General features: G+C 39.9%; 2 protein-coding genes across 8 annotated transcripts in view; one reads left to right on the top strand and one right to left on the bottom strand.

Moving 5' to 3' along the window:
- gmps (guanine monophosphate synthase) overlaps nt 1–782 on the bottom strand; it is a 94851-nt gene extending 94069 nt beyond the window's left edge. For 3 of the 5 annotated variants that reach the window (XM_048604091.1, XM_048604092.1, XM_048604093.1), the window contains exon 1: nt 646–778. In XM_048604091.1, coding sequence (XP_048460048.1) covers nt 646–721 — 76 coding nt within the window. In that variant the 5' untranslated portion in view covers nt 722–778. Of the gene's footprint in view, nt 1–645 lie in introns of all 5 variants that reach the window. The other 2 variants (XM_048604097.1, XM_048604095.1) reach the window with 2 other exon arrangements.
- The window catches only part of c18h3orf33 (c18h3orf33 homolog (H. sapiens)), a 28534-nt gene extending 4001 nt beyond the window's left edge, over nt 1–24533 (top strand). Inside the window, exons 2-7 of one of the 3 annotated variants that reach the window (XR_007263451.1) lie at nt 668–990; nt 1213–1272; nt 8829–8979; nt 18680–18840; nt 20356–20640; nt 21489–21599. Coding sequence is in view for 2 of the 3 variants with exons in the window: in XM_048604100.1 (XP_048460057.1) it covers nt 862–990; nt 1213–1272; nt 8829–8979; nt 18680–18840; nt 21489–21761 (774 nt within the window). In the remaining variant the exon portion in view is untranslated. Of the gene's footprint in view, nt 1–667; nt 991–1212; nt 1273–8828; nt 8980–18679; nt 18841–20355; nt 20641–21488 lie in introns of those variants that run through there. The other 2 variants (XM_048604100.1, XM_048604101.1) reach the window with 2 other exon arrangements.
- The last annotated feature ends 1650 nt before the right edge of the window (nt 24534–26183 follow it).

Below are 26183 nucleotides of genomic sequence, written 5' to 3'. Positions count from 1 at the left end.
AGACTTGTTGGGCCGAAGGGCCCGTTTTCCACACAGTAGGGATTCTATAGGGAAGTTTCTGCTTTTGTAACCCCAAATGGACTATATCAATTCAAAGTCATGCCCGTTTGGAATGAAAAACCCACCAGCCACTTTTCACACCTTTTAAAAGATTATAGGGTGAGGCGAGCCTGGCTGGGTATTTCGGTTTTACTAATGATTGGGGGGGGCGGGGTCGACCTCCGCTTTAAAACAATTCGAAACAAAAAATTACATTGTTAGAGAAATGCAGCGGGTCTAGCAGTATCTGTAGACAGCAAGTAAAGGTTTCTAGTCATTTGACACTTGTTCAGAAAAAGGGTCTGAAGGGTCACAAATAGAAATTGCTGGAAAAGCTCGGCAAGTGTGGCAGCATCTGTGGAGAGAATGAGAGTTAAACAGTTCGGGTCGAGTGACCCTTCCTCAATTCTGAGGAACGCTGCCTAACCCTCTGTGACCTCCAGTATTTTTTGTTTTCAATATATAACCATGAAACTGTTTTACAAAACAGTAACTACCATGTTTCTCCTGCAGCTGCTTACTAGTGCGTCTTGGTAATATTCTATACGGCAGCTAACAATATACACGACATACAAAATTACCATTTCAGCACAGTCCAACACTTACTTCGTTGTCTGTTTTCTTTCAGAGTACCCCCCGCCCCCCGCAAGAAGTCGACGATATAAACAATGGATTGGTTCATAGGTCTGCAATAAGAGCTCTGGTACTAGCTGCGGACGAGCGCCCGAAAAGAGGGGGAATGTTTTGAGTGACGCACCAATAATTCGGTCGCGTGCTGTTTCGGTTACTTCGGAATCATTTGGTGTCGTCACCTGGAGTGTGATGTCAGAGCGAGCGAGCGAGGGGACAATGCCTGACCGAGACCGGAATGTGCTAGGCAATTACCTCAGCCGCCTGGTGGAGATTGCAGACGAGCATCTTAATGTGGTTCGGGTATGGGGGAACATGCCGGTATTTGCACTCAGATGGCGAAAGTCACGTCGCCATCAGCAACAAGCGCGCTTCTCGAACAGCTACTATAAAAATGGCCTATGCCAGCCAGTAGGCTGATATCGGCTTTAAAGGGAATTTGTGCATGAAGGATTGTGAACATGGGAGTGTTGACAGGTTCTTGCCCCTCTGTATATTTTGTAAACATGAGGAAATTGATCACCACTCCGTTTTTTTTTGCAGCATGTTAGTACGGGCCTGGCAGTGGCCGGAGTTGTGATGTTTGCCAGAAGCGTTAGACTAGTAAGTGTGATTCTGGAGTTTGATGGGGCTATTTATTTCAGCAAGCGATCTTTCTCTCTGAATTTTGCTTATGCGCCATAAAACTTTTCGTTTACAGAGGGAACGAGACAAATTTGAGACATCTTGTAGCGAGGGGAAATTATCTTTGCAGATACTGCTATATTAATAACTATCCAGCTTAAAAACTTATTCGCAAATCTGGGAATTTGATGTCGAACTTATATTTTGTATTTGTCAGCAGAAAAGTTAACCTTTCGAGTCTTAAGACTGGCCTGAAATAAAATTGAATGTCAAAAGCAACTGTCCAACTTTTAAAAAAAAACTCCCGTGAAGATAAACCTCTTCATGACTTATAAAGCTTTACAGTTATTTTCTTCAGCCAGAGGGTGGTGAAGCTTTAGAAATCTTTGCTATAAAAGGCTGTGGATCCATAGAATCCCTAAAGTGTGGAAACAGGCCCTTTGGCCTAACAAGTTCACACCAACCCTCAGAGCACCCACCCAAACCCATTCCCCTATAACCCACCTAATGTACAAATCCCTGAACACTATGGGCAATTTAGCATGACCAATTCACCTAGCCTGCACATCTTTGGACTGTGGGAGGAAACTGGAGCACCCGGAGGAAACCCACACAGACACAGGGAGAATATGCAAACTCCACACAGTCACCTGAGGGTGGAATTGAACCCGGGTCCCTGGCACTGTGATGCAGCAGTGCTAACCACATTGCCATTGTACCACCAATGTCGTTGAATGTATTTAACGTAGAAACATACATCGAAGATAGAAGTAGGACGCCATTTGGTCCTTCGAGCCTGCGCTGCCATTCACCACGATCATGATTGTCCAATCTGATAGCCTAATCCTGCTTTCTTCCCATAAGCTTTGATCCCATTTGCCCCAAGTGCTATATTTAGCTGCCCGTTGAATACATTGAATGTTTTGGCATCAACTACTTCCTGTGGTAATGAATTCCACAGACTCACCACTCTTTGGGTGAAGAAATTTCTCCTCATCGCCATCCTAAACGGTCTACCCAAATCCTCAGACTGTGAGTTACATCTTCATAGAATTCCAACAGATTTGGCAAGCATGATTTCCCCTTAATAAATCTATACCGACTCTGTCTGATCCTGCCACTGCTTTTTAAATGCTCTGCTATAAAGTCCTTGATAATGGATTTGAGAATTTTCCCCACTAATGATGTTAGGCTTACTGGTGTATAATTCCCTGTTTTCTCTCTACCTCCCTTTTTGAGTATTGGAGTGACATTAGCTATCCTCCAATCTGCAGTGTCTGTTCCAGAGTCTATAGAATCCTGGAAGATGACCACCAATGCATCCATTATTTGTAGAGCCACTTCCTTAAGTACTCTGGGATGTAAATTATCAGGCCTTGGAGATTTATCTGCCTTCAATCCCATCAATTTTCCCAGCACCATTTCTCTACTAATATTGATGTCCCTCAATTCTTCCCTTTCACTAAATCTTGTATTCTCCAACATTTCGGGAATATGATTTGTGTCTTCTTTTGTGAAGACAGGACTAAAATATGTATTCAGTTGCTCAGCAATTTCTTTGTCCCCCATTAAACATTCCTCCCATCCCTGACTGTAGGGGACGTACGTTTGTCTTCACCAATCTCTTTCTCTTCACATACCGATAGAAACACTTTGTGTCAGTCTTTATGTTCCCTGCAAGCTTACTTTCGTACTGTATTTTTCCCTTCTTAATCAATCAGTTGCAAGATAGACATAGATAAGTTGTTGATCAGTAAGGGGATCAAACGTTACAGGGAGAGTGCAAGATACTAGGTTGAGATTTATATCAGCCGTGATCAAATGGTGGTGTTTTCGACGTTGAACGGAGGTGAGGTGAGGGGGCAGGTGTAGTATTTCCTGTGGTTGCAGGGAAACGTGCCGGGCATGGTGAGGTTAGTGGAGAGTGTGGAGTGGATGAGGGAATTGCGGAGGGCGTGGTCCCTGCAAAAGGCAGATACAGGTGGGGAGGGAAATATCTCTTTCATTGTGGGGTCGGATTGCAGGTGAGGGAAGTGGTGGAGAATGATATGCCGGATGTGGAGGTTGGTGGGGTGATATGTGAGGACAAAAGGGGGTTAGGGGGTTTGAGAGCAGGAGTGTAGGAAACGCAAGAGATGCAGTTCAGGGCATTTTCAATCACCGGAGGGGCATGTTACAGACATCTGGGATGTGCAGGATTGGAACACATTTTTTCGAGCAGCTGGAAGTGGAACTCAGACCTCCTGGTCCTGACATAGGGAGATTATCACTGTGCCACAAGAGTCTTCTCACAAGAATATTATTGCAATGACAATTAATATCTGTTTAGCAACAGATGCCAAAAACAAACCAGCCATTTCAGAACTTAGACATGTAGCGGAAGGAAGTTCTTCCTTAACCTGAAGAACTGCCCAAGACAGATTGATGATTGTTACCCAACTTGAAATAGTGTATGTCTTACATTTAGTAATTATTTTATTTTGTTTATTTACTTCTTTCAGCAACAAATGCAGTCCTGCATATGTATGATACAATTTGTTAACTTGTACACTGAGTTCTGTCAGAAATTACTTGCTTGGAAAGGCCAACTCCAGCTTTAAAATTGATTCACATGTTAACCCATGACTCACTTGAAGTTGTTCTGTTCAAAGTTGTGATTTTTGCTAAGGCAACTGCAACATTATATGAAGACTCACTGCATTTGAATTTCATAGACATTAATTTGTTCTAATCTATCAACAAATGTTCCACAAGAGAAAAGGAATTTCTGCAAGGAAAATAAAATAGTACATGCCACATTTTACATGATCTTCATAAAGAAGATACCCACCATCATGTTTTGTGGCACATCAGTCTGCTAAATGGGATAGGTTTCAAACAGATCTAACTACTCAACTCGAGATGTGGAAGTGCCGATGTTGGACTGAGGTGGACAAGGTCAGAAATCACACGACATCAGATTATAGTCCAACAGGTTTATTTGAAAATGCAAGCTTTCAGAGTTTTATTTCTCCGAAAGCTTGTGTTTTCAAATAAGCCTGTTGGACTATAATTGGTATCATGTGATTTATGAATTCAACTCAAAAACTGGGCCCACAGTGCATCAACATCAGAACTGTGTTCAACCTCAATCTGTAGCTTATGCCCTGGCATATTCCCACTCTGCCATTGTTATCAGGCCAGGACATCAACCGGATTTTAACAAAAGAATGAAGGAATGCCAGAAGGAGCTCAAGCCAAATTTGAAAAATAGGTATCAACTTCATTAAGTTAAAACACAGGACTTCTTGGCTGCCAAATAACAGAAGCCGAGTGCAACAGACAAGGCTAAGCAATCCCATAATGGATCAGGTATAAGCTCTGCAGTATCTATATCTAGTCCTGACAGGTGATGGACAATTAATCATAAAATGTAGAGGCTTAACAAATATTCTCAATGATGTGGGAGCCTAGCCATCAGTGCAAAAGACAAGGTTAAAGCAGCTGGAATCACCTTCAGCCAGAAATGCCAATGGACAATCTATTTTAGTGTTTGACATGCCCAGCATCACAGGTGTCAGTCTTCAACCAATGCAATTCACTCAATGTGATATCAAGAGCCAGCTGAAGATGAATGATATTGCAAAGGCTATGGGTCCTGACAACATTCTGTCAATAGTACTCAAACCCATGCTCCAAAACCACCTTGTGCATCACTATGCTGTTTAAGTACAACTACAACACTGGCATCTGTCCAACAATGTGAAAAGTTGCCCAGCTGTGTACCAAGCACAAAACCAAGACAATTCCAATCTGACCAATCACCATTCTATCAGTTTAATCTCAAGCATCAGTAAAGTATCGAAGTAAGTCATTGACATGCATTTGAAAAGGATCACCTGCTCACTGACATTGCATTTGAGTCCCCCAGGAGAGTTGGCTCTGATCTCGATATAGTCTTGGTCCAAACATAGTCAAAAAGAGCAAAGTTCAAATGGTGAGGTGAAAGTGACTGCTCTTGGCATCAAAGCAGCATTCAACAGATTATGGTATGAAGGAACACTAGCAAAACTGAAGTCAGTGAAATCAGAAGGGAAACTCTCTGCTGGCTGGAGTCCTACCCAGTAAAAATGAAGTTGGTAGTGTATTTTGGGAGATCAATATCTTAGGCCCAGGACATCTCTGCAGGAGTTTCTCAGGGTTGTGGCCTAAGCCACCCATGGCCACCCCCTTGGTCTGTAGGAAGTGGGAGGAGTTAATGGAGAAGTTATTAAGGGTAAGTACAAGTTCTGTTATGCAGATGAGGGTGTTGATGGAGGGGGAGTGGTTGGGCCTGCGGGAGAACAAGATGCGGAGGGCTTTTAGGCCATCTGTGTGGGGGATACAAGTGTATAGGGATTGACTGTCCATTGTGAAGATGAGGTGTTGGGGGCAAGGGTTTGGAAGTCTCGGAGGAGTTGGAGGGTGTCCCGGATGTAGGTGGGGAATTCCTGGACCAGGTGGACTAAACAGAGTCACGGTAAGCGGAGATGAGTTCAGTGGGGCAGGGGCAGGCAGAGATGATGGGTCAGCTGGGGCAGTCAGGTTTGTGAATTTTGGAAAGGAGATAGAAACGGGTGGTGCAGGGTTGGGGAACATAACCCAAGGTGGGGCGTTCCACTCCCGAACATCCCAGATGTCCTCCTATTTCAAGGACCGTAACTTACCCCCTCCGGTGATTGAAAATGCTCTCAACCACATCTCTTGCATTTCCCGCACTTCTGCCCTCAAACTTCCTACCCCCAACAAAAATAAAGACAGAATCCCCCTTGTCCTCACGTATCGCCCCACAAACCTCCTCATCCAGCATATCATTCTCTGCCACTTCCACCACCTACAATCTGACCCCATAACCAAAGAGATACTTCTTCCCCATCCCTATCTGCCTTTCACAGGGACTGCTCTCTCCACAATTCCCTCGTCCACTCCAGAATCCCCACTAACCCCACCACGCCTGGCACCTTTCCCTGCAGCCGCAGGAAATGCTACACCTCCCCCCTTACCGCCATTCAACGCCCAAAACAAACCTTTCAACTTGGTCTACTGTATCTGCTTCCGATGTGACCTCCTCTACGTTGGTGAGACCAAGCATAGTCTCGGAGACGCATCTGCACTCTGTACACGACAAACAGCTACCCTTTCTGATTGCCAAACATTTTAATTCACCCTCCCACTCCCTGGGTGATATGTCCATCCTGGGCCTCCTCTGGTGTCATAATGACACCACCCACAAACTGGAGGAGCAACACCTCATATTCTGCCTCAGGAACCTACAGCCTGATGGCCTAAACATGGAATTCGCCAGTTTTAGATGACCCCACCCCCGGCCTCCTCCTATGGCCAACTCTCCCCCTCATCCCCGCCTCCTTGACCTGACAAAACCTGTCCATCTTCTCTCCCACCTAACTGCCCCACCCATCCCACTGACCAATCCCAACCACTCCCTACTTGCACTCACCTATTACTATCCCACCTACCTTCCCCATCCCCACCCCTATTCTCTATTTATTTTCCAGCTCCCTTCCCCCTCCCCATTTCTGTAGAAGGACCCTGACCTGAAACGTCAACTTTCATGCTCCTCTGATGCTGCCTGGCCTGCTTTGTTCCTCCAGCTCCATACTGTGTTGTCTCTAAAATCAATTATATGCAAGATACCAGAATTGAAGTACAGAGATCTTTGACCATTGTGGAGTAAGAGGAGTTTAGAGATGAGAGGCAATGCTGTGAGTTGATTCGGAAAGAATGAGAATTTTGAAATCAAGGTGTTCTTGGCTAGAAGTAATATAGGTCAGTGAGCATGGGGATGAAAGATGAATAGGACTTGATGTGATACATGCATGCTGAGTTTTGGATAACCTCCAGTTTGGAGGATAGAATTCAGGAGACAAGTTAGGAATTTCTGATTGAAATTTTGCAGATTTGCAGATACAATATAATGTTATTTAATAAAATTTTTAATTGCTGTTTCACGTCTGATGTCACTTCCTCAGAACTGAAAGAGGTTGACTGTTAGTTTATTTTTTAGTTTTGACAGACATGGAGGAGGAGCCAGGGACAGATGATGTGATGGAGGCCCAATGCAAAAGACAAAGGAGTTGCTGATTAGGGTGAAAGAGAAGCAGATATAGAATAGGTGTAAATTAAGGTGTGGAAGGATGTAACTGGCTTCTCTCAGCAGAGAACAAAGTAAACAAGACACAAGCAAGACAATCAAGCTGGGGGAGTGGGGGAGAGGGAACACAAGAAAAACGGAAGATAGACATCATGTGGTCAGGCTCTGAAGGTGTGAAATTCGGTAATGAGTCCTGGCGGCTGTAAAATGCCTGATCAGAAAATAAGATGTTCTTCAAACTTGTGTTGTGCTTTTTTGGAACATTGCAGAAGTCCCAGGGCAGAAATGTTAGTATGAGAGCAGGGTGGCTACTTGCAAACCCTTGCCGTTCTGAAGAAGTCATATCAGGCTTTAAATGTTAACTCTGGTTTTCCCTCTGCAGATGCTACTAAACCTGCTGAGTTTCTCCAGCATTAAAATAAAAGGAAAAATTGACAATGTTTATGAACCCTTGTCGTTATAGAAAATAAAACATATTTTCAGCCACTATCTGTAGAGCAATATCATGCTAGAAAGTGAAAAATATCCTTAAAGTTTGTCAGATTGTCTCATTGAAGTTGATGTGGGATTGTTGTATGATTTGAACTGGAACCTAAATATAGATTATTAATTGACTTTCTAAAAATAGAACCAGAGTTCTGATCTGTATCAACAAAAACAGAAACTGCTGGAGAAGCTCAGCAGACCTGGCAGCATTTGTGGAGAGAAAACAATTACCATTTAAGCTGATTCTGAAGAAGGGTCATTGGACTCGAAACATTAAATCTGTCTTTTATTTGTTTTAGATCTCTGGCATCTGCAGTTCTTTGTTTTATTCTGATCTCCATTCTGAACTTCATGTAACAAAGCAATTAGAGATATTGGGGTCTATGCTTTTGCAGTCTAGCAAAATGCTCTTTGCATTTAGTTCCTTCACGTCAGTTTACTTATTGAAGTTGAACATTTTTAACCTTGGCAGCAAAATGAAGTGTTCTAATTCATTTGATGCATCCATTAATAAGAAACCATATACTATACACTTTACTCAGAGAGTAGTAAGGGCGTGGAATGCCCTGCCTGCAAAAGTAGTAGACTCGCCAACTTTAAGGGCATTTAAATGGTCATTGGATAAACATATGGATGATAATGGAATAGTTTAGGTTAGATGGGCTTCAGATTGGTTTCACAGGTCGGCGCAACATCGAGGGCCAAAGGGCCTGTACTGCGCTGTAATGTTCTATGTTCTATATGATTGGGCATAAGCAAAATAATTGGAGATATAATAAATTCATAAAATTAAGTTTTTTAGGTTCTGTAATTTAATGATTGTGTATATACAAAAAAAGCTCTAGAGTATCTGTCAATATCAAATAATATATATTGATCAATAATGAAAGTTTTGTAACTTTTTTTCTCTTCTTTGCAGTTTACTAAATTTAACAATGCTCGAGAGATACCTGATAGCTTTATTGAAAAACACGTTAAACTTCGAGGGAAAGTGCACCATGTAACAAAATACGGACTAGAAGTAGAGCATGTTCCTATTACACTTCCTATTGTTTCATTTCTACAAAGAAGTAAGTAAACGCTTGGTAATGGAAGATAATATATATGTGAACTGCAGAATTAACTTCGTTTTAAAAGTTTCAGGGACCCTCTTGTAATGCATTGGTAGCATCCCTGCTTGTGGATCGGGAGGCCAGGGTTCAATCCCTACTGCTCCAGAGGTGTGTAATAACATCTCTGAACAGGTTGATTAGAAAAATAGATTAACTTGGTGTTTACAGACAATGCACAGTCATCGTGATTAAGTGAACTATTTAAATTTTAATAATGTAACATTTTACAACCCAAATATGGTACATTATTGAGTGAAAAGGTTGATAGTAATATGTAGTCCTGTTGGCAAGTTTTGATTGAGTTTTGTGTGCTTGAAAAACTTGAAAAAGTGGCTCTTTACAATGCAAACGCAGAATTTTGTCAATTTTAAGCAGTAGATTTTCAAATGAAGCTCTTGGATTTCCTGCTGAAACCATGCAGTGTGTGTATAATGTCTTGTTCTTAAGTATTTGCCATAGTGTTCTGTGTTTGACACTTGAGTTAATTGTTTACGCAATTTGAAGTTTTTTGTATTAAAATTTAAAGTTTATAGCCCACAAATTGTTCAGAAGAAGTTTTCTGGATACTGTCCATTGCAACATTATTTTTGTTTCTGGGGCATTGATAGCATAAGCCTCCAAAACTGTTGTGTTTTTGTATGTATATTTTGTTGAAAGATCCACAATTAACTTACTAGGCTTTTTTTGGATGTGTATTGGGAGTGATTTCTATGTGTTTCAGCACTTACTTTAGCATTTGTTTTGTGTAATTATACTTTTGTTACACTTAGGTGTAATACTTAACATGCAGTAAATGACGAGTATGCATACTTGCTGTATTCAGTCTTACTAGTGTTGGAGCTGTGACTTCTAAAGCAGTATCTGAGATCTCTTTCCTCTGGATTGCTCAGCTCCGAATCAATGCAAAAACAATTAATTTATCCAATTTGCTGTTTTTCCTAATCTACCTACATGGTAATTGGCTGGTTGATTTGCCTGCATGACAAAAATGACTGGGTTTCAAATGAGTAATTCAACGAAGTGAAGCTTTTTGAGATATCCCAGTGTTTTCATATGTTTAAATGCATTATAACCTGTGCTGTAGTAGCCACGACAGGAATCTTATGACATGATATCTTGTCTTATGTTAACTTTTTTCCTTTATCTGATTTTTTAAAAACATATGACGTATACTTTAGGTACGAATTAACTTGAAATAAGATCAAGAATGTACACTTTATATAGTTCCATGCAATGCATGTAAAGTGGTCATTGTTTTTAAGAAATTGTCCATTACTGAAAGAGGTTTTGGAATGAGTCTCAGGTGACTGAAAATTTTGTCATTTCCTGCACAAGTTGCTGTCTTAATTTTTTTTCTTTTGATTCTAATGTTGTTCATACTAACTGCTTTCTTGTGTACAGTGTCAATCGAATGTTGAACATTGACCATTTTAAGGCCATGGTGGTACTAGGAGTAGATCATTTAAGATCCATGAGCTGGCATTTTATTAGCACCTGCCTAATCTGTGTATTACCTCCAGTTTCATGCATTTGGTTTTTATTTGCTTATGGGATTTGGACATCTCTTTGGCCAGGTCAGCATTTATTGCCTATGCCTAATTTCCCTGGAGAAGGCAATATTGAGCTGCTGTCTTGAGACGTGACTGTTCTTGTGGTGTCGAGTCACCTAAGCTACTGTTAAGGAGTTCCAGGATTTTGAACCAGTGACAATGAAGGGCAGGTAATATAATTCCAAGTCAGGATGATGTGTGGCTTGGAGAGGAATTTTCAGGTGGTGTTCACATGCATCTGTTGCCCTTGTCCGTCTCGGTGATAGAGATCATGGGTCTGGAAGATGCTTTCAATGGATCCTTGGTGAATTCATGATAGTTTCAGTATGTACACTACAACCACTGTGTCAGTGATGAAGGGAGTGCATGTTGAAGACACTGGATGCCATCTGTACCTTGGATGGTGTCAAGCTTCTTGAGTGTTGAGAGATGGACTCATCAAGGAAGAAGAGAATATTCCATCACATGCTTGAATTATTCCTTTCAGATGGTGGACAGGTACTGGAGTGACAGAAGGTGATTTACTCACTGCAGAATTTCTAATCTTTGATTTGCTTTTGCAGTGAAAGTATTTTGTATAGCTGGTCCAGTTCAGTTTCTGGTCAGTTGAAATCACAGGATCTTAATATTGGTGGATTCAGCAATGGTGCTGCAATTGCACTCTAATTATTAGTGGTCACTTTTTTTTGGCACTTGTGTAGTGTGTCATTTGCCACTCATCTTCCCAAACCTGAATGTTATCCAGGTCTTGCTGCATTTGGCTACAGACTGCTTTATTATGTAAGGAGTCACGAATGATGATGAATACTGTGCAATCATCAGGAAATACCACGACTTCTGACATTATGATGGAGAAAAGGTCATTGATAAAGAAGCTAAATATCATCAAGCTTAGACCACAACCCTGAGGAACTCGTGCAGAGATGTCCTGGGGCTAAGATGATTGATCTCCCAAAAAACGCTACCAACTTCATTTTTATAGGGTAGGACTCCAGCCAGCAGCAAGTTTTCCTTCTGATTCCCATCGACGCCAGTTTTGCTCAGGTTCCTTGGTACCATAATCTGTTGAATGCTGCTTTGATGCCAAGGGCAGTCACTTTCACCTCACCATTTGAATTTTGCTCTTTTTGACTATGTTTGGACCAAGACTGTACTGAGATCGGAGCCAACTCTCCTGGGGGAACTCAAATGCAATGTCAGTGAGCAGGTGATCCTTTTCAAATGCATGTCAATGACTTATTTAGATACTTTACTGATGCTTGAGATTAAACTGATAGAATGATGATTGGTCAGATTGGAATTGTCTTGGTTTTGTGCTTGGTACACAGCTGGGCAACTTTTCACATTGTTGGACAGATGCCAGTGTTGTAGTTGTACTTAAACAGCATAGTGATGCGCAAGGTGGTTTTGGAGCATGGGTTTGAGTACTGTTGACAGAATGTTGTCAGGACCCATAGCCTTTGCAATATCATTCATCTTCAGCTGGCTCTTGATATCACATTGAGTGAATTGCATTGGTTGAAGACTGACACCTGTGATGCTGGGCATGTCAAACACTAAAATAGATTGTCCATTGGCATTTCTGGCTGAAGGTGATTCCAGCTGCTTTAACCTTGTCTTTTGCACTGATGGCTAGGCTCCCACATCATTGAGAATATTTGTTAAGCCTCTACATTTTATGATTAATTGTCCATCACCTGTCAGGACTAGATATAGATACTGCAGAGCTTATAGCTGATCCATTATGGGATTGCTTAGCCTTGTCTGTTGCATTCTGCTTCTGTTATTTGGCAGCCACGTAGTCCTGTGTTTTAACTTCATGAAGTTGATGCTTAATTTTTAAATTTGGCTTGAGCTCCTTCTGGCGTTCCCACATTCTTTTCTTAAAGTCTGGTTGATGTCCTGGCCTGATAACAATGACAGAGTGGGGATATGCCAGGGCATAAATTACAGATTGAGGTTGAACACAGTTCTGATGCTGATGGCATCCATGAGGCACTGTGGGCCCAGTTTTTGAATTGAGTTCATAAATCACAAGATACCAGGTTATAGTCCAACAGGCTAATTTGAAAACACAAGCTTTCAGAGTCGGTAAAGCTCCGAAAACATGCGTTTTCAAATAAACCTGTTGGACTATAATCTGATGTCGTGTGATTTCTGACCTTGTCCACCTCAGTCCAACATCGGCACTTCCACATCTCGAGTTGAGTTGTTGGATCTGTTTGAAACCTATTCCATTTAGCAGACTGATGTGCCACAAAACATGATGGTGGGTATCTTCTTTGTGAAGATTATTTAAAATGTGGCGTATACTATTTTTCCTTGCAGAAATTCCTTTTCTCTTGTGGAACATTTGTTGATAGATTAGAACAAATTAATGTCTGTGAAATTCAAATGCGGTGAGTCTTCATATAATGTTGCAGTTGCCTTAGCAAAAATCACAACTTTGAACAGAACAACTTCAAGTGAGTCATGGGTTCACATGTGAATCAATTTTAAAGCTGGAGTTGGTCCTTCCAAGCAAGTAATTTCTGACAGAACTCAGTGTACAAGTTAACAAATTGTATCATACATATGCAGGACTGCATTTGTTGCTGAAAGAAGTAAATAAATAAAATAAAATAATTACGAAATGTAAGACATACACTATTTCAAGTTGGGTAACAATCGCCAATCTGTCTTGGGCAGTTCTTCAGGTTAAAGAAGGACTTCCTTCCGCAACAGCTCTAAGTTCTGAAGTGGCTGGTTTGTTTTTGGCATCTGTTGCTAAACAGATATCGTCACTCATTATCATTGCAATAATATTCTTGTGAGAAGTGTCTTGTGGCACAGTGATAATCTCCCTATGTCTGGACCAGGAGGCCTGAGTTCCACTTCCAGCTGCTCCAAAAATGTGTATTAACATGTTTGAGCAGGTTGAATATAAAACATCCAATATTCTTGAGACGTCTGTTTTGTTGCAGTGGAAGTGTCCTTACCTCTGGACCAAAAAGCCTGGATGCAAGTGACCTTTGACCTGAAAGTGTGTCATAACCTCCCTGAACAGGTTAATTAAAAAATACCTAATATTCCTGTGCTGGGGCTCTTTAGTGCAGTGATAGTGTCCCTACCTATGAGCAAGGAAACTCACATTCAAGCCCCATCTGTTCCAGAGGTTTGTAATAACATCTCTCTGAACAGGCTGATTAGAAATATCTAATATTTGCATGCTGTCTCAAAGTAGTGAACATGAGGTCCGTTGATTCCATTTACTAGATCTCTGGGTTATTTGCATTTGAACTAATATCTCATGTTGAGTTTTATCATTTCAAAGATGCTTTGAGGACATACCTAAAATGTTTGTGATTTTGATTTAGTGCCTTGATACTGGGCATATTGGCTGAGGGGAAAGTAACATTTATATTTCTTACCTCTGCATTTGGAGAATCTTTTAAGGACACCACTGGGTGATGAATTCTGGTGTCTGATCCCATGCTCTCGTGTTTGGGAGTCTAGTCATTGTCTTTCGGTAATTTACTTTTTCCAGTAAGATGGCAGTAGAGTTGGGGCCTCTGAGCCCGGGGCTTGTCTGCTCTGTCTGGACTTTTTCTCTCACTCTCTTCTCTCTCTTTTTTTTTCCCCTTCGCTTTTTTTTAATTTTACTTATCTTCCTGTGAAGAGCTCAGTCACTGCTTTAACACTGGTGGCAGCAAGTGGACCCAGCAACACGGATGCATGGCAACAAGTCTGAAGTGCATTCGGGTCTCCGGCAGCTTCTGCATTGTTAATGCACTACTAACACTGACTCGACGTCAAGTTCATCATACCTTTTCTGGGTGGCTTTGGGTGAGGAAGAAGGTTCTGGGAGGCCACTGCAGCAGAGAATGCCTTGTAGATCCAGCCGCTCCTCTAGGCTGCATCCTGGTGAGTCCTTTGACTAGGCCGTTTCGGCGATGACTGAAGACAAGGTGGGTCAGTGCCTAAATTTCCAATGGCCCAGGTTTCCTTGAGGCTTCTGTAGGGGAGGCATGGTCAGTCTGGTCTGGCCTGAGACTCCTTTCGGCAATTTTGGCGATGGCTTGGAAGTCCTGTCAGCAGCTTCAACGGCTGTTTTTGTTGGCTTTGATCTGTGTTTCCTTGTGGCAGCTTCAGTCAGTCTGTGACTCTCTGCAGCTTTCTCTTAGGCATCGTGGCAGGTTCCACCCGGATTCCAATGGAGGGGAGGTCGAGCTCTCAAGCCCAGAGTCGTGAAATGGACTAAGCCGACTATGTCTTAAATTTTCTTTTTAATTTTTTTTCCTTTTTACTGTGGCAAGACTGTTATTCTGAACTTATTATTTCTTTATTTTTTCTAATTTATGACTATAAATTTGTACTTTTGAAGATCTGTAATGCTGGACTTCTTATTTCTTTATTTTTCTTCTTTTTTCCCCTAAGAATTTGTACCTAAAAATCTGTACCTAGGTACCTAAGATTGTGCCGTAAATGGCGACATGTAATCTTTTCACTGTGTTCATGTGAGTACATGTGACAATAAAGCTAATTCAATTCAATTTAGAAAAATTCAATGGCTTACATTGGCATAACTATTGGTTTTGAAGGCAGTGTGCAAAAGCTATGTTCTGGTGACATTAATAGGATAAAGGTTCAGGATCACCTACAACCTTAAGTTTATCAAGGGCTATTTGGGTAGTTTTCTTTCACTTCTAATAGATCTTTCCATGCTACTTAATGCCATCATTGATCGTACTGTTCACATTGGCAGTCTGTTTCTATTTGGGTCAACCTTGGTGAGTATTGTTTCTGTGTTTTGAAATCTTTCAACAGATATTTCATTGGGAAAATTCACTTTTTTCAGCATATGTTTCTGTTCAGCTCATTGACTCTCCCAGCAACATTAAAACTTGATTGGATAGTTCCCCTCTGTGGAATGCAAGCTGTACTATCATTTCAGCTTAATCCAACTCATTAAAGCAAGCCTTCTTCATCAAGGTGATGATTTCATTTTGAACCTCAGGGACAGCATTGTGAAACTTAGTGGTCACTGACCTACTTGAGCCACAGTTTCTGCTGTTAACCATTGAGACGTGACGTGGCTTCAATCCATGAATGAGGGACATTGCCCTTGAAATGTTATAGTCATGTCAAAATGCCCTGACTGCCACATTCTTGCCATCTGTTGCTTTGATTTGTGAGAAGGTAGTATGCATTGAATGTTGCTATTGCTCCCTCATCCACAGGTTAAGTCGATATATGGGAAAATCATGTTCATATTTCCTGACCATTTAGTCAAAGTTGGTAGGAAAGTTTAGGTCAATTATCCAGTATTTTGTAGGCAATATTTTCTGTAGTGCAGCATGCTTTCCAGGGAAGAATGGTGTTTGTAAAGAGTGATTTTTGAATGCTAGTGTCATCCAGGATTTATTATTTAAACACAAAATGATACACATGTTTCTTGGAATAACCCCTCAATACCCACTGTGTCTTGGACTGGTACACCACTAAATAAATAAAGGAATAAATGTAAAATCTTTGCGTGCTTCCAACAAGCAGAACAGTCAGGTGATATTTGGCAGATTTAAATGCTGGTGCTGTCTTCTCCTTCATGAACATTTACAATTTCCGTGGCCTCTATTTGAGCCCAGCCTCATCAACATATTTGTTTTAGTGAATACTCATCTTCAATGACTGCCTTCGGATAGACATGATTCATCAGCTGCTTCTGCATAAACAATAACTGGTTCACTGCTCATTTTTAATGTGCAGATAACAATGTTACTTGAAATGGTCAAATCATTCACAATCAATGTTTAAAACTATCTGACTGAGCAGACTTGCCCTGCTTCTCCTATATGCTATTTGTTTTTACTCGGATGACCATCTAACTAAGAAGCTAATTTTGGTCTTCTATCTAAACAGCGGAGTCTTTTCCATCTTCTCCATTATGCTGCTTCTGGCCTGACTTTCCTTGCTCGCACTTAAAATCAAAGTACTCAAAGTGGTAACACTTTGTCAGTGGTACTACAGACTGTTCTCATCACAGGAGGTAACCCAAGCAACATCTGCTTGTTCTCCAGCTTTAAAACATTTTTAACTCATCCAATTTCACTGGGTGTGTGTTTTTTTAAATTGCATTCTTAGCTGCAGCAGCCTTATTAGCATCATCTGCTGGATATTTCTGATTTGTGCTTGAGTGATTGCATTGTAACACAGCATATTGTTTTGAGTGCAGATAAACCTGTCAATTTCAAGTTGGTTCAAGAAAGCTCCAAATGTAAAATTTTGGAGCAGAAGCAGACTCTTCATTTCCCACCGTAACCCCATTCGCTGTATCATTCATTTTAGATAATCTCTGATCTGTTTATGTTTCGAATTCCCTCCCACTCTTGATAACCTTAGATTTTTCTTGGGTAATTAAATAAATCTGCCTCCACTTTCACAACAATCAGGCACTCTACCTCCACCACCTGCTGAGGCAGAGAGTTCTGAAATTAAACTGCAGCTGAGAGGAGAAATTCTCCTCTCTGTCGTAAAACAGTGCCCCCTAGTGCTGGACTCATCCAAATTGTCCTTGTCAAGACCAGTCAGGACTTCTTTATACTTCAGTGAAGACACCCCTCATTCTTATAAACACCAGTGGGATAAGGTTCAGTCTGTCCAACCTTTTCCTCATAAGCCCACTTATAACAAGTAACAATCTCGTAAACCTTCTCTGAACTATCTCTAATGCATTTACATCCTTCCTTCAAATAAGGAGGCAAAAACTGCTTCTATTATATGGCCAAAGAATCTGATGTTAGATCACATCAGATCAACATGAACCATTAGTATGACCTATGACAATTGTGCATTAAGAATGTGTATGGTGATGTAAATTGAGGGCGGGGGGAGAAAAATACAGGCCCTAAAATTTAAGTGACTTTAAAGCAAAACCATATTAAGCTGGGCAACTTTGTGAAAACCTACCATAGTAATCTTTGTTTAAGCCGGCACCTTATGAACTCGCAGTCAAGATACACTGGGAAAGTTATAAGCCTGAAATACTAGAAGCTTAGTGTATTATCATGATCCCCGCGATATCTGAGTAACCGATTGAGGGTGCGAGTGAGAAGGCTTTCCTGCTGTTTGTCTTACATAAACATAAGTTGCATTATTATTTAAGTGATTTATGCTATAAATCAAGTATAACAGTGATGTGTACACCCCCTGTATTACATTTCTATTACTTAGTGTATGTTTTTATGTTGATAATGTGGATTGCTTGATGAACCAGAATAGTTAATCAACCAGTACACTCCTGGTCCCATAGGTGTTGGTTAATAAAATGTTTGCTGTATATAGTTTTAAATCTTAATTCAGCTATTTTGTGGTATTGTCTTCAAGCATGATCCTGGCTTAACAAGCACAGCTCTATACTTTATACTAATGTATTGTTTTTTTCAGCTTTTGCTCTGCATTTCCATTATGAGCTTCAAAGCTAATGCCCCAGACTCTATTAGCTTGAGGCTTCCTTGACCAGAAGCTATTTTTTCTGCAAGACATCATATGCGTGCACTGATCCTCTGTGTTGAACGGTGCCCAAATAGTACCTATTTTGGCCATAGCTCTCTTATGTTGTCAGTAAATAAATCGATTACAATATGCTTTAACTTGACTGGCTTTATTTTGCACTTATATAGATGCTGGCATGATGTTTTGCTGTCACTTGAGTATTAGTTGATAATGAATCATGTAAATAGACCAACAGCTGAGGACCCATTCATTCAAGCTCTACCTGACAGGCTAGATGCATAACTGGAAAAAGGCAAGTTGATCTGAGAATACCTCTTCTTGTCAACTTTCAGTATACCTTCCTGTAAATTCCCCATTCAAATAATACGAGGAAAAGAGTTGCCCTAAGGTGATTGAGCCCTGTAATATCTGTTCAAAGTCTCAGATCCTCCACAAAACACAGAATATTCTTCTTTATTCTTGAACTTGGGTACTGTCAAAAGGTTATTATTTGTGGGCATCCTTTTTGAAGGTGTGAAAAGGAAAGTAAAACCCAAAATCATTTAAAGGGGCAAAAGTTATTTTACCTGTTGTTTATGAAGTGCATTTTATTTCATAAGTATGTCTGTTTTCCTCAGGGCAGTCAAGTGGTCGACTGATGGTTCGATTGGCTGGCTTGCAAATGACTGATGAGGGCAAAGCTTGGTTAAAAGAGCAAATCAAACCTTCTCACATTGTTTGGTTCCAACCTCTGAGGAGGGAGAATTCTTTTATTGATTCTATTGTAAGATTAAACAAAGTAAGTCCATTTTTCAGATGAACAAGTTTATATTTCTGATTCAACTCATGGTATTGTTATATTATGCTTGAGAAGACTGAAACCAGCAAACTTTTGCGGTGGGTTAGCTTGAGTTCTGAGAATTGTGCAAAAAAATGACATATTGCTAAGCAACGGTGTAGTTGCTTTTTCTTTTGATACTAAGAATACACTACTGAAATAATCTGAGCTTCTGTAATGCTATAGAATTAATTTATGATAAAAAGTAGTCCTCTAAGTAACCTTTCAGAGGCTTAAATTAGTTAAATTGATTTGCATGAATATTACTTTCTTACTGTTGTCCATTGTGGATAATTCAAAGGAATTTACAAAAAAACTTGTCAATGATTTAAAATTATCCAACATTAATTCAATATGAAGAAAATATACTTCCAAAAAACCAATATCGCATGATTTTTAGTTTAAAATTGCAAAATTTAGAGTAATTTATAAACCGTGACATGGAGTTGAAGCAGAGTTGTAGAGTAAAGGGGATTACACTGTCAGCAGCAAAATACTCTTTTTATCACTTAATCTCACCTGTCTTCCATCATGCATTAGACTTTCCTTTTTTGTTAAAACCTGTCATATCCTGTAGCATTTTCCAGTTTTGACAAAGAGTCTGACCTAAAAAATTAGTTTCTTACTGTTTGACTTCAGTAATTCTAGCATTTTCTGTTGATAGTATAAAAATGATTTCAGCATCAATCCCTGACTCCTTTTCATTCTGATTCTTTTCTAGTTAATATAAATACTTCCAAATTTAGCTTTGGGGTTTTCTTTTATAATATTTCATTCTAACAGACAGCTAGGCTAAGAATCTGCAAACAATAGGCTCACCTTTTAAACAAGATTAATTGTTTGAATTCTGCTAACAAGTTTATTTCTGGAGCTGTATCTCTTCCAGCTGTTTTATTTTGCCATGTGTTTTTTTAAAATATAACCTGACCATTCGTAATGTCAACATGCTTTCGGGACACCTGACTCAATTCCTTAACGGATTTCAATATAACTCCCTACGCATTTCACCTTAATTCCTCTTAACTGCTAGCCTCTGCTTCCTTCTGCTTAAATTTGTTACTAGGAAATATCTTTTTTATCCACTTTTCATTGTTAAAAGAGCCTTGTAGCAAAAGGTTTTTTGGATGCCATGGTATTAAATGATTCCAGCTATATTTAATTGCCCAAACTCCTTAAGATGAGTGCCTACAATGTGCTATAACAGAGGTGCTACATGTTCTGAGCCTTATAGCAGCATATAATTTGAGATGTTCAAGTGAGACACAATACAAATAGCCTTTATAGACACCATTTTTATTACTATTCTGGCACAGTTTTGTAAGTAAATCTTAGGTTTAGCTAAGTGACAGTTGCAAAAGCTTTTTTGACAGGTTTTATTTGCTGCAAGGCCTAGTGAGTCTTTTTGGCATATCTCACCAAATTCACTTCATTAGCTACCTACCCAGTCTCTATGACATTCCTGTCATCTGATTCTAGCTCGTTTGGCTGCACAGTATTGCTTGTCACAGCCGGGATATTGTGAAACAGCATTCCAGGTGCCATGCCATCTTTAAAAGGCCATTGTTCAAGCGGGATCAGTCCAGAGCTGCTCTGCATTGCACCTGACATTTGCCCCAGACATGGCTGATGAAGGAAAATTGGCATATTGTTTGCATGCAGGGACTAGAAGGTCCTGCTGGATGGGACTTTGTCTTTGCTCAGCACCAGCAGAGGAAGCCACAACACCAGATTACGCCAGCCTGGTCTGAGGATTCCACTCAGGTCAGTGCAGTTTCAGCTGTCTAGACGAATGTATAGCAATGTAGGAAGAAGGGCAGTGACTTTCTCCACTCTTACCAGTGTTTGTGCCATCATCTTTTTTCGAATATGTCTCACACTAGCAGAGATAGAGTATCAACCTCCCGTTGAGGCTCATGCTGCACCACACTCCCTGTTGCCTCTTCCCTCATTTGTTTTCAGTGTTACAAACTTGAGCTGCATCTCATACGTTTAATGATTGCTCCCTTATTAATTGCCATCCAGTGTTCTACTAGGAAGTTTCTTATTTATTCCAGTCTCAGACTGAGAGAATGTTTGGCATAGTCCCTTGTATTGATTCAATACATTGCAGCAATTCACAAAAGCTCATTCAACAGCACCTTCCAAAGCCACAAGCTCACCCAAAAGAATAAGGGCAGCAGATGCTTCGGAACACCATCACCTGCAAGTTCCCTTTCAAGTCACAAATTCTTATGTGGAACTATAATACCATTTCCTCCCTATTGCTGAATTAAAATCCTGGACTCCCTAACAGCTTTGTGGGATTCCTATACCACAGGGACTGCAATGGTTCAAGAAGGAAGCTCACCACTGCCTTTTCCAGGGTGTTTGGTGATGGGCGATAAAAGCTGACCTAAACTGCAGTGCCCACATTCCCTTGGGGAAAAATAAATTAAAATTCTCTTTGCCCAATTCAGCAGAGGATTTCATTTTTGTTTCTTCATCATGCCAAATTTACACATGATCACTACTGTGAAGGCAAAGTGAAAGTACTGGCAATGTAACATGCCATTTCAAAACTTATAAATGTTAGTTTAAATAGAATTTAATTGCATTTTCTTTACTTTTAGAGTAGGTTTTTCTCGGTCTCTCTGAATGAAGAGATTTTAAGGAGAGGCCTTGGGCGAGCTATTAACATTGAGGGTCTACAATCGAATCCTAAACTGTACTGGAGATTACAGTCAAAGTTGCTTAAAGCAGAACTAAAAGCTCTGAGAAAAGGTAAAGGCATCTGGAAAGAAGCTACTTTATTAGAAACAATCTCGGATAACCTACAGAAGTTCAAGATTTTCCTTAACCTAAATAATCTCAAGTCATGGGTCAACTCTTTCAGAAAAAAATAATTTATTCAGTTGTAGCAGAAGCTTGTACAGTTAAATTTTTACAATAAATCCAACTGCTTTGTCATCCTTAAGTATTACAGATATAAGATATGTTATCTTTGTTTAAGAAAGAGAGACTTATCGTAAAATGCAAAGTGTTGCATTTCAGCTTGCTTGTTTGTTCGAAAATTGACTTCTTGTTCCAGATTCTAAACCATGCACCAGTATGTAACAACAGGTAAATTTGGCCTGTATATTAGCTCTACTCTTTTCACATTAGTGCTTTACTTTGACGGATAGAATAATAATCTACTGCAGTGAGACAACTTGAGAGTTGGAGCCATGCTGTGCTTTATCTAATGAAGGAACCAATAGAACCAAATTGTTTACCTTTTCCTTCCAACTCATGATCTTTAATTAAACATAGTAAGACATATATAAAAGGACTCAAAAAAGAACAAATATTGAGAGAACTAAGTACCTGAAAACTGGAATTTCAAATTAATATGTGGTATATAGTACATAGTATGATCTGCTGAATCCCCTCCTGAATTTTTCTACCTGTCCTGAGACTTATGTTTAGAATTTTAAATATATCATACATTCAGCATATTTTCCCCTTTATTCTCCTGTTTCTGCTGGTAAGTAGAACTGAGAAATGCAGTTTTGCTACACTCTGCTTTTGCTGAGTGGTTTGAAATGTAACAGGTGTTTAGAGTGCAGACATCTTAAGTGACCAGAACTGCATGCTCGTGTATGGGAGAGGGATTTTATAAACAAATAATGGAAGTTGTTACCTGTCACTAAAATCTGTGGCGGTATGCATTCCTTTCATGCACTTGAATGGAGTGCTGGCTGTCTCAATTTTGAGAGCACCTGAGAATTTCGTAATGTACAATGACAGAGCAAGAGCAACAGATGCATTGGAAAACAAATGAGAGTCAAAAAGAAATCCAAAAATATATAACATTGCTGTATTTCTCAAAACACTTGAATGCTCTGTCAAGTAAATCTAAATTTATCGTACAATTCACTCCTAAATTAAAGACACCTAAAGGATACGTATTAGGTGTCCATTATTGGCAGGTCTGTGTAGTTTTGAATCGGTACAGATTAGCTAATTATTCTGAGATTGGCTATATCTCCTACAGTGTTGTTTTTTTTTCTGTCTCACCCCTGATTGAGATTGTGCCTAGTGCTAAATGCCTGCCAGCAAGATATAATTTCTGTTCAAATTTCTTAGTTCATTGCCATCCCAATATTCTTTGCAATTGAGAGAGAAATAGCATGGTTCTTGTATCTATTGCAGTGGAAATCTGAATAGGGCTAGAAGGCTGGTGGAGGAATAGAGTGCATGGCAAGTTCCAGCACAGTTTAGAGGAGGATTAATATACTGAAAAACCTTCTCTGAGACTACCTGTCTCTCTGCTGCAGCTGGTTATGTTTGAGTAGCTTGATGTGGCTGTTGATATCTGTCAGTAGCTACCGTGCTGGTGGAGTAAGGCTGCTGACTCTGATTTGAGCCAAACCTGGAAGTTTGATCATGTGCTATCATATGAGATCAGATGACATTTACAAATGTTAGTTTTACCGTCTGTAAACTGCGGGCCAATGAAACAAACAGTATGAAACCAGCAGAAGTTCCAAGAACCAGGAGGCCATCCAAAAGCAGGCACAGAGAGAAAATTGAGGATGAAGGAACGGGGGAAAACGATTCTCTCCAATGCTCTTCCTATGCTTCACACACCCCTGCACCACCCCCCCCCCCCCAAACAAACTTCTCAAAAATCTTAATATCCACTTCATTTTCTTCAATTGCCAGTGTCAGGCCTATAATTTCCACCTGCCCTCATATCTTGCTTAATGTAAAGGAAGTTGTTTACTTTGGTTGATTTCTCTAATACTATCTTTGTGTTAAAGCTGTGCAAATAAGAGTTTTCCAGACAATGTACGTGGCACACTTTTTTCCCCCCTAACCTTGCATTTACCTTATGTATCCAGTGTTTAAGGTTGCAAATGGACTTGGTGTATCGAAGTTGCCCACAGTTTGTATTTTTCAAGGGAAAATAGGAACATTGCAACGGGAGTAGACCATTTGGCCTCTCAAGCCAGTTCTTCCATTTAAACGAGATTGTAGCTGATCTGTAGCCTAATTTCACATATCTACCTTTGACACATTTCTCTTAACCCCTTTTTTTGAATAATTAATAAAAATCTGTCTCAGATTTAAATCTTAAGAACTGATCTAGCATCAACTGACATTTGTGGAATAGATTGCCAAACCTCTATCACCCTTTTTGTGTAAAGTGCTTTCTAACATCTCTGCTGAACAGTCTTGCCCAAATTCAATAGCGCAAGTTATCTGGCACTGTTAGTGACCGTGTATTGGGAATGTCCATCTGTACTGGACTTGCTGTGAAATAGTGTAGTATTGAATGCTTCATTTAAAAACATGACTAATAAATGTGGCTAATTCAGAGGATTCAAATGAATGATGTTAAAGTGAGTTTCATCTACCAGAGTAGCTCCAATATTATAACACATACAGAACAAAAGAAATGCACACTTTTGGTGTTTCTAACTAGGACTGGAAACATGAGTAAAGTTGTTCAAATGTGAATCTTCCTTGGACTGATTCATCTTTTAATTTTCATTTTAAAGTCTGCAATGTAACATACAAGATACACTTCATATGATATTTTTGTAACTGTTATGATATCACAATTGTGTGCATAGTAAAAAGCCTGTTTGTTTTTTTTTAAAAATCAATAAACAGTGCAAGTATGTTGTGAAGATTATTCTTTTTGTATCTTTCTACAAATAGCTTAAGACTCTAAGAGATAAAAAAGCAAGAATGAGAGAGGCCTGCCAGCTCATGGAAGGGTGATTCCTCTTCTGCACTAGCTGCAATACAATACATGTTTCTTTGTTATTTTAGTGGAAGGAACTGAAATACATTTTTATCCACCATAGGATACAGCCTCATTGATTTAGGAAGGACACCAACTAGCCTACCCAAACCAGAATATCTATGTCTTCTTTTGCCACAATTGCTTGTTCCCGTCAACTTGACTTCTAGTGCATCTTCCTGTTTTTGAGTATTGTAACCCACTATTTGGAGCTAATTGAACTGTAGCTTTGAAGAAAGATAAAATACTGTGGGTGCTGAAAATCTGAAACAAACAGAATGCTGGAGAAACCCAACAGGTTTGGTAGCATCTGTGAAGAGAGTAACAGAGTTAAAGTTTCAAACCTGGTATGAGTCTGACTTTGGTTTTTGATCAAGATGGAATTGTACAATGCATAATTAGAATCTGATTCTCCAAAGCATCAAAGTTAATCTTGAGTCCAGTATGACGGTTCTATAGAGCACCCCAATCATTGTCTCTCCAACTCTTCAAGATCTGTCCATGAGGCAAGTGGCCAAATATTTGACTTCATTGCCATTCTTGGTTGAAGAAGCACCTTCTATGCTTAGTACTCATTTCAGGCTTGAGGACAAATTGAAGAAAATTTACAACCCCAGCTTTCCAATGCTTAGTTTGTAGATGGATGCCAAAGATTGTGCACAAGTGCATTATTCCTATGGCAAAATTTTGGTAGCTTAAATCACATTTTGACATACTGTTATTTCAAACACAATGCAGAAAGGGTGTATCATGCTTGGGAGGAACAGCTCGTCCTGTGGTTCCAGAAGATCATAAAATCTATGAGAGAAAGAGTATACCATTCAACCCATTGGGCCTGATTCTTTTAATAAAATCCAGACTCCCCTAATCGTCAGCTTTGTTCTACTATCCTGCCTGCACCCCCATCCACAATCCACATAACCCTTGATTACACTATTTGTCACAAGTCTGCTGAACTCATCCTTGAGCATATTTAATGACTTGTCCTCCAGTTTTTTGGGAATAGAATTCAATAAACATACTAAAGAAGAAATTTCTTAATTCTATCTTAAACCTTTCGAGTACTGTGCACAGTTCAGGGATGCACATGGAAGGAGGACTATGATAGCACTGCAGAGGGTATAGAGGAAATTTACTAGGATGTTGCCTGGGCTATTGAGTTTCAGTTATGAAGAGAGATTAGACAGATTGTTCACCTTTATTGTGGAGAAGATTAAGATGGGGCATAATTGAGATGTATAAAATTATGAGGGGCATAGTAGTTAGGAAGATTCTTTTTTCCCCCCCTCGATGTAGGGATCAGTGACCAACATATAAATTTAAGGTAAGGAAAGAAGGTTTTGAGGAAATGTGTGGAAAAACTTTTTCAGCCAAAGGGGTGGGAATCTGGAACTCATTTCCTGTAGGCATGGTAGAATTAGAAACCCTCATAACATTTGAGAAAGATTTAGAAATGCATTTGTGATGCCAGGGCATACAAGATTATGGGCTGAGTGTAGAAAGCACACTGTTTTTGACTGGCATGGACACAGTG

Source organism: Rhincodon typus, chromosome 13 (genome assembly GCF_021869965.1).
Source record: "Rhincodon typus isolate 14 chromosome 13, sRhiTyp1.1, whole genome shotgun sequence".
NCBI classification, from domain to species: Eukaryota; Metazoa; Chordata; class Chondrichthyes; order Orectolobiformes; family Rhincodontidae; genus Rhincodon; species Rhincodon typus.
This window is presented reverse-complemented; position numbering and strand designations above follow the sequence as displayed.